Source organism: Symphalangus syndactylus, chromosome 3, assembly GCF_028878055.3.
Source record: "Symphalangus syndactylus isolate Jambi chromosome 3, NHGRI_mSymSyn1-v2.1_pri, whole genome shotgun sequence".
In the NCBI taxonomy this organism is placed as follows: Eukaryota; Metazoa; Chordata; class Mammalia; order Primates; family Hylobatidae; genus Symphalangus; species Symphalangus syndactylus.
Genome location: NC_072425.2, coordinates 20,339,013 through 20,348,077, shown reverse-complemented (window position 1 = coordinate 20,348,077; position 9,065 = coordinate 20,339,013). Strand labels below are relative to the sequence as shown.

Here is a 9,065-nt window from a genome sequence, read left to right as displayed (position 1 = left end):
TGCCTCCTGGAAGCACTCCTCAGTACCTACACTGCTCCTAGGACTGGGTGTTGAACAAGGAAGGTTTGTGGAGAGGCAGCATGCAGGGAGGGCAAGGATGGGGCTGTGGTCTCCATGGTGAGACTTGTTGCCAAGGGAACAAGACTCCAAGAGCCCCGGGTCTGGCAGTTGGGCACTTTTGCCATAGGATCTGAGAGACTGATTACCACTGTGGACCTAAAACCCTGATGGGCAGCCAGGCCAAGGCTCCTGGCTCTGCTAAGTTTCTGCTGTTGGGGTGTAGGGGCAACAGCTCCCCGTACCTAGCCTCCTTTCATGTATTGACTTCCCTGAGACCCAACTTTAAGCCAGCCACACTCGATCTTCCTTAACCCTGCCCTGTTCCGCAGGACACAGGTACCATCACCTCCATTTGTCTGACAGGGAAAGTGAGGATCAGAGAAGCATCTATCTGGGTCAAGGTCACATACAACCAGGAAGGGCAAGAGCTGGAATGACAACTCAGGTGGTGAGATCTCTGGTTGATGTGCCTGCTGTCTCATAGACTGCTTGAAGGAAACGACCCCTGCAAAGAGCTGTGTAGTCAGACCGAACCTCATCCCAGCACTCTCCCCTGCCATCATTTCCAGGGGCTTCTGTCTTCAGACTCTGACTTAATTTGGAGTAGCCAGCCTTCCCTGTTTCTTCAGGTATGCAGATGGTCTTACGTACCTCTGAGGGTTTGCACAGGGATAAGAATTGCAGCACAGATCCTCCCCAATAGTAGGTGCTCAATCGATGCCGGTTTTTATTCATTCCTGACATTTGGTTTATATTCATTCCTGACATCTTGCCAGTTATGTAACCTCAAGCAAATGACTTACCCTTTCTGGGCCTCAGTTTTCTTCTCTGTAATATGGGATCATTATAGCATTAACCTCACTGCGTTGCTCTGGGGAATCAGTAGTACTCTAATGCACACAAAATACTTAGCACAGAGCTTTGCTTTGTTTTCTAGATGTTACTTTATTATTCTTCCATATTATTGGCTGGCACCCAGGAAACTGAAAGCTCAGTGTCACATAAGCAGCAATTTATGTATTTAGAGCAGTGTCCTTTTATTCCATGTAATATTATCCCAACAGAATTTTAACAGGAGGCAAAAATGTCCAATGCTCAAATGCTTTCGGTAGAACCTGGGTTAAACAACATTAGTTTTCTTCAGGTGGGGCTTCTTGAGCCTTTAATATGCCAATAAGGGCTGAAAATCAATGAGGGCGACAGAGCGAGTGCAGCACTTCCCATATTTTTGGCAACAGAATTCTGGCTTTTTCCATGGAACCATCTCAGGGTGGCGGGGGGTGGGGGGGAAGGTCTGTGTTCTGAGAAGCCATACTGATGTAGCGCCTGCAGTATTCCACATATCTGGGCAGCACCGCTTTTCAGCTCACTTTGGTTGGGTCTGTTCATTCACCTCTTACAGAATTAATCCTTTATTAATGTTTTTTATTTTTATTTTGTTTTTATGGCAAAAGGTTCACCCAAAGGCCATTAGTGAGCTTTGCTACAAACTGGACATCCACATTCAGCACTACTGAATTGCTAAGGCTGAGCAGGGAGGAAGCCAGTTGTAACTTTACTATCAGATAGACCTGGATTCAAAAGCCAATTCTGCCACTGACTAATGTATCATCTGAAGCAACTTCCTTGAGCCTCAATTTGCTTATTAGAAAAATGGGGCTGAGACCTACCCCTTGCAAGGCTGTTATGAAGATTACTGAGACGACACACGTGAAGCACCAATCACAGCGCCTGGACTCACGAGGCGGTGGGCCAATGCGTCCCTTCTCCTCCCGGCACCTCTGTGTATCTGTTCCCTCTTGTGGGGCAAGGAAGACAGTCTATTAATTCGTTCTGCAGCATTTCCTTTGTTCTAAACCCATCTCTTTCAAAACTCAAGGGCTCTCTGGTTTCTTGTGCTGGAGGCTGAGGAATGGGAAGGCAGCTGGGCTTCCCTCATTTCAGAGAAGAGGATTAACAGACTTTGATCAAACCCTCCTCAGCCTTTATCTTCCCAGCCTGAGAAGCCTTCATCTCTCCCATCTGTCTTCATACACCCCTCAACCCAAACTCTGCCACTTCTCTGATCATATGAGCAGGCCTACAGGACAGTTGGGCAGATCTGGGTTCAAGTACGAACTTAACACTCCTGTGTGATTTGGGCCACATCCCTTGATCTCTTAGAGCCTCCATTTTTTCAGCTCTAGAAAAGCTATTAATAGACCTCACCTATTCTCTGGAAAGAGAGTATTACTTTGCTAGAGCACAGTGCATCCTAGACCATCCATCGGCCTCTCCTGCACCATGATGCTGCTCTCTTGCCCAAGACGCAGCAGACAGCTTTCTTTCCCCACACTCTTGAATGTGGCATCCAAGGCTCCCAACTGCTTCTCCAGCCTCAACTCTTGCTAATCCCTCCCACCTGCCACCGTTCCTGCCATGACAGCCTCTTGTTATACCTGAACACTCCCATCTTTCTGACACACAGCCAGGCCTTTGGACATGGATCCCTCTAACTGGCCTGTGGATCCCTTTGCCTCGTGACTTTCTTCAAGGGCCACCTTCAACAACGCTCATCTGTGAAGCTCTTCCTGACTATCCTCCATAGAACAAGCCACTCCTTCTCCAGGCCCTTACAACCCCACATACATCCCTAATGACAACCTCATCCCCCCTGCACTGCGAAGGTCTGTATCTGCCTCTCCACTAGGCTCACTTCTCTGGTTGTGCCACTCACCTTGGGAGAGTCTTTTCACCTCACTCAACTGTAGTTTCTTCACTTATAAAATAGAAGTAATAATCCTTGAAGTTCAATATGGTGCCTGGCACACAAGGTGGGCACTTCAGTCAGTGCTGGTTCATTGATTCAGCTAGTTCCGAGACACCACCCCCTGCCAGAGCCTCAGCAACAGAAGTGAGGTGGGCGTCAGCTACGAGCAAGAGCCACAGGTCTGAAGGCACAAGCCAGAGCCTCAGGACACGCCATCATCCCTCCCCAGAACCCCAGACAAGCTTCATAGACAGATGCCATGTGCAGAAGGATTCACATTTATTGGTTCAAATACAGTACCTAACACTTGCTAAACATGCATTTCACACTAATTGGTCACATTTCCACAGGTAGTCAATTCACAGAACAGGGCCCATCCCTTGCCAGCTGGCAGGGTGGGAGGTAGCAGAGGGCCTGGGTAGCCTGCAGAGCCCGCCAGCTGTCATTTGGTCATGCAGGGTTGATGGAGTCAGGCTGGCAGGCAGCCCTTGGCCGGCCCTTTGGGGACAAGGGCACAGGGACATCCCGTTTCCTCGATTCCTACACACAGGACTGTGGGTGGAGGTGGACCTAGGGCAGGTAACCTAGGGGTATGCTCGTGGATGTGTGTGCCACTAGAGCCCTTGAAGGTAGTGTCTGTGGGAGTGGTGCTCCCTATGCCCTGGAGCACAGGAAGGAAATGGAGGCCTCTTCAGGGGGGTGACTAGTCCCTGGCTGGGTAGGTGGGAAGGAATCCCCAGACACAGCCCAGACCTTACAATGCAGCCACCAGCCCCTGTGGCAGACCTGGGATGGCAACACAGACAAAAACACCAACACCCCAGGGCAGGCGGGGCTTCTTTCCCGACAGAAACGTAAACAGAGCAGGAGCTACAGTATTCTTTTCCCACAGGATTCCTCAGAGAGGAATCGACCAGGATGTCACTTAAGAGGTAGTTTTTTTTTTCTTTTTCATGGAAATCTGAATCAACAACATTATCATCTATTACAAGACATCTTAGAGAAAGAAAACAATGGTCATCACAGGGCAAAGACAGCAGGGCTAGAGCTGGGGGACTAGCCTCCACCAGTAACACAACTTTTGTTCTTGGGCTTGGAGCAGGCGCTGACCTTACTCGCCACCTCCCTTTGAGCCTACACTTTGATTCCTGTGCAGGCTGTGGCCCATTTAGGGCTTCAGGCCCAGAAGACGGACGCTAGATGGGGACTGGGCTAGACAGAGGGACCAGGCTTCTATGAGCGTGGAGGGGCAGGGCCACCGTGGCTTGTGTCATAGGACAGCTAGAAGCCTTCAAGTCTCATGGTGGCCCAGGTCTGGCCAAAGCGGAAGCCCCTGCTTGCTCCAGACTTGGCAGGCTCTCTGGAGCTCCCGCCTTGGAGGAAACAGTTCAGGTATGGCTCCCAAGCCCAGAAAAAATGTTGCTGTGGCAGCCTAGAGAGGAGTTTCTGGGGATCCTGTAATTAAATACACATCCCTGAGCTGTGGCCCCAGAAACCCTTGTCTCCAGGCTAACCAGTTTCCAACACTTGGTGGAATGACTGCCGTTTCTCATCCTGACACACAGATAAAACATCATTTCACAGACACTGGACATAGATGCTTCAAGCCAAGGAGAAAGGGAGGATGATCAATTGCAAAGGCAGAGGGGAGTGCAAGGGAACTCTCACGGGCTGGGGTAGGGGGAGGCAGGGGAATAAGAGTAGCGGATTTTTTTGTTAAATTTTGTTTTTTGGGTTTTTTTTTGTTTTTTACTTTAAAAAAATCAATTAAAAAATTCAAAGCTTAATAAAAGGGCTGGCCTGAAAGACTGGATTCTTAAAACAATTGCAAAAATTTCAAAAGCAACAAGGAAAAAAGATATACACCAGGGGCCCAGAGAGGAGGGCCTGGAACCACAGCTCAGCTTTCTGTCCTGCTGAGAAGCCAGGGTTCCCTTAATTCAACCAACCTTGGACATGCTTAGATGCTGCCCACAGTGGGTTTGTCTGTCTCCATCAGTCCCATTCCCCCAGGAAATCAAGAACAAACAAACAAATGTAGGAAATGGGTAACAGAGCAACGCAGCTAGCTCAGAGCCCAGGATTTTAAGGATCTGGTAACAGTGACCACGGCAAGTACTCACCTCCCTGAAAAAGGGTGGCAGGTGAGAGGCAGGTTGATGTGGAGTGGGTGACATTCAGTGATGCCATAGAAACCCTTAGGATTCCCCATTCCTTGCTCTGGTTCTGGGGAACAGGACAGGGAGGATCCTGCCTACTTCCTCCTATCCCTGGGGGCTTGCCCACCTCTCTTGTGAGTGGGGCATAGAGGCTGGGTGTCCTCTGAGCCAGGTTGAGTACTTTGAGACAGATTCTGGGGAATTTCTCCAGATTAAGGACAAGACCACCAAACCTTGCAAAGGACTCCAAAAGTCTACAAAGGCAGCCAGAGAGCATGAATAAGTTCCAAGATGCCAAACTTTTGTCTTGGGACAAGAAAACATCAAAAAGGAGAGGGAGGGAAAGGCTTGCATGTTTCAACGTAGTGCAAGGAGGTGGGATTCTCCTTTTCCATGTAGTCGTATTTTTATGGCAAAAAAATTCTCACTCGGCTGGGCACAGTGGCTCACGCCCATAATCCCAGCACTTTGGGAGGCCGAGGCAGGCGGATCACGAGGTCAGGAGATCGAGACCATCCTGGCTAACATGGTGAAACACTGTCTCTACTAAAAATACAAAAAAAATTAGCCAGGCATGGTGGCGGGTGCCTGTAGTCCCAGCTACTCGGGAGGCTGAGGCAGGAGAATGGCGTGAACCCGGGAGGCAGAGCTTGCAGTGAGCCAAGATCACGCCACTGCACTCCAGCCTGGGCGACAGAGCGAGATTCCGTCTCAAAAAAAAAAAAAAAAAAATCTCACTCAAAGTGAGTGCTTTTGGTGGTTGGGGATCAGAGAGAGGGCAGAAAGAGAAATTAGAGAAAACATGCACAACTTTTCTCTCCTTCCACTAGCAAAAAGGCTACCTGTTAACCAAACATTATGGGGAAGAAAGCAAAAAACAAACATACCAAACCTCCCCCTCCAACCTTTCTCTGTGTCCTTCAAACCAAATTCACAAATACATCTAGTGGCTGACCTAATGTCTCCACGCTGCTAGCTACACTCCTACCTTCTCCTCGTAATACCTGAGTTTGCAATGCAACACATTCACTTTACCCTGTTTAAAAAAAGCCCACGTCATAAAAGGACTGGTGCAGAAGACATTAAAGACGGTCCACAGGTCAGGCTCCGGCTCGGAACACACGGCCACTTGGCTCAGAGATTCTGCAGGGCTCTCGGCAATGAATGGGCTCTTTGTTCTGTGGAATCTGCTGCAAACATTTGTAAAACTGGATTTGTACAATGGCAACTTGCAGAACCTTTCCCCTACTCCACAAATTAACAACTTGCTCTGTTCAATACTACGTTGTTGGAGAGACATGTTCTTGCCTCAACAGAGAGCAATTTCTTTTGACACCCAACACAACGGGTAAAATGTTTAATTTGAAAAGCAATTTCAAAAATAATAATTGGACAGATGGAGGCCTCAGCAAAGAACAATGCTGTACACAGGAGCTGTCTTAGAGAAGGGATCTGTGATATGTGTCTCCTTCTCGATCTGGAGGAAAGCAGCTCAGTCTGGCCTGTGGCCAAAGAATGTGATCTAGTTGGTTAAATAAAAAAAATTCGGGGGAACAAGTATCGTGAACTTAGAAATAAACAGATACACACGAACACACAAGAATCTTCCCATTGACGTGAAGAACATGTTAGCCGGAGCTTTTCCTGAGGAACATGTCTCTTCTTTCTCAGAGCAACTGGGGAAACGGCATTGAGGAGTAATGCTCTGAGTTTTAGATCCATCAAGGGCCAAAATCATCACTCTGCTGGTACCCGTAACATTTCACCAGAAAGAAACAATTACAATCAGACATGGACTACCCAGTATGCACACAACGTGGTGGTCTTCTGGGTAGCTTTACTAGATTGAGTTGGGGAGAGAGCAAACAGCCTTTGACTAAATAGGCAGAAGAAGGTGCCGTGGACCCTTCCAACCTACCCAGGCATGCAGCCAACTAAGTGGTCTGCTTGCCATACTGGCTGTGAAAGATACCTGGGTGTAGGCAGGACAACTGCTACATTAAGGCGAAAAGGGAAAAAGCACCTGAAAGAGTTCAAAGACAGACCTGGTGTGGCGCTGGCCAAAGTCAAGAGGGTAAGGAACACGTCCTGGGATGAGGTGGGGCACGTAGTGAGAGATCAAGGAGTCCAGGCCATGTCTGCAGAGGTAGCAGCCGGGCCATTAGGAACCTGAGGTAGTTTAAAGCCCCCCTTCCCTTCCAGGTGCTTCTGGCTCCAGCCCTCCAGGCCTTGGTTGGCCAGTCCACTGCTGAAGTAAGGGGCAGCTGGGCCACTCTGGGCCTTGGGCTTTGTGTTCTGGGTCCCTGAGGAAAACTGGTCTCACTCTGGAGAGAAAAGGAGAACTTGGAGAAGAACTTAGGGGCAACACTTCTGGTCAGCAGACAGGTGAATGGTCCTTCTCACTGTTTAAAAAAGCCTGAAGTTTTTGGATTTAGACCTGAGGGTGCAGTAGGAAGGGGAGGGGAGAGGAACAGATTTCAAAACGGGAGTGTCTATTCTTTTTGCAGTCTGGCCTTGCCCTACTACCGTTTGAAGAAAACAAGGTGAAAGAAGAATAGATCAGTAGTGGGCACCAGGCTTCAGAACATGGCATTCTGCTCAGCTGGTTTTTCAAAGGGCCAATAGGAAGTCAAATGTGTAAGGGAGCGGGATGGAGGAAGGCGGGCCTCAGGAGATCCAGGTAAGGAAACTAGGTAGCTGGCGGCCCCGAGGGAGCTGGGAGGCAAGTCCTGTGGATCAAGTGATTGCCAGGACTTTGCCTAGATGGAAAGTTCGCAGTGGTAGACAATGATGGTGGTGCAGGGGTAAGGGGGGCAGCAATGTGTGAGAACAGAAATTCTTCTGCCCTTAGGACTTGTTGGGTGGAAGGACACCTGCCTTAAATATGGTCACTGTGCCCTACTCTCTTAATTTTCACGCTTTCCAAGCAAAGGACATGGCTCAATCCCCATCTCCTGTCCTGCTGCTGTCTCACCAACTTTGCTTAGTGAATCTCCTAACAACACTTTGCCCCTTTACAGTGTGCCGTTTTATCTGGCAATTCTGTGGCTAAAAAAGGCAATTTGCTCTCTGACAGACAAATGTATGAGTCTGCTGAGAAAATGTGGAAAAAGTAGGGATGGCCACACCCCCCATTTCCATTGAGGTAGTCATCTTTGTCAACATTATGGAAATAGTCATCTTAGCCCCATCCCACCCTCTCCCTCAAAATACAAAAGAACTATTTCTAAACAATGACAACACTGTAACATTAAACATCTTCACATTCTGTAAACTGTAAGAAAATGCATTGGCTGCATTCACACAAAAGCATGTGCATCATGTTGAAGGCCATACATTCAACTCTGTCGTGAAATAAATATATAGAAAAATGAGGTTAAAAAAACAGACAAACAAACAAAAACTCTTCTTGCTATGGAGGCAACGGGAAATGCTGCTCCACAGCCTCCATCTTGGTCTCTCTGGCTTTTCCCTCTAGAGCCTGTCCTGCCCACCCAAGGCGCTGTGGTTGGCCTGAGGAGGGCGCTGGAACAGGTCATTCCTTGCCCACACTGGTCTTGCAGGAATGCAGCACCACCTTAAAGAGGAGGGGCAGCTGCTCCAGGGGCACATTCACCATCTTTCCTGGGAACAAGGGGGGAGAAGAAGAGTTAGCAGTGGTCACTGTAGTGGACAGGCCAGTCAGCCTCCTTGGGCTGGTGGAAGGAGAGTATCACCTTGCTGAGTGACTCGGGCAAGAGAAGTGCCAGGAGTATCACAAAGGTTGGACACACTGGGCTAACATCCTAACATCCAGACCCCTTTGGGTGCCCAGGGAGCCTAGTAATGGTGCCAACTCATCATCATTCTACTACTCAGGGAATACTTACTCTGTTCTAGGTGGTTAAATGCATTACCTCGTTGAATTCTCACACTATTTCTGTGTACTACTTTTTACCCTCATTTTATAGATAAGGAATCTGAAACTGAGAGGTAGTCCAAAAAACTTCTGTCCTGTTTTCTTCACCCCCCTCAATCCCCAGTAGATTTTCTAGGTAATATTCTATAAAATATTGCACTTCAGAATGGTTTAATAGGTTAATAAAAGTACTAGGGGA

At 48.4% G+C, this 9,065-nt stretch overlaps 1 protein-coding gene across 12 annotated transcripts in view; it reads right to left on the bottom strand.

Annotated features, from left to right (window-relative positions):
- Positions 1 to 3,066: 3,066 nt before the first annotated feature.
- NR6A1 (nuclear receptor subfamily 6 group A member 1) overlaps positions 3,067 to 9,065 on the bottom strand; it is a 258,389-nt gene continuing 252,390 nt past the window's right edge. For all 12 annotated transcript variants that reach the window (XM_055271123.2, XM_055271126.2, XM_055271127.2 and 9 more), the window contains one exon: positions 3,067 to 8,592. In XM_055271123.2, coding sequence (XP_055127098.1) covers positions 8,504 to 8,592 — 89 coding nt within the window. In that variant the 3' untranslated portion in view covers positions 3,067 to 8,503. The remainder of the gene's footprint in view (positions 8,593 to 9,065) is intronic.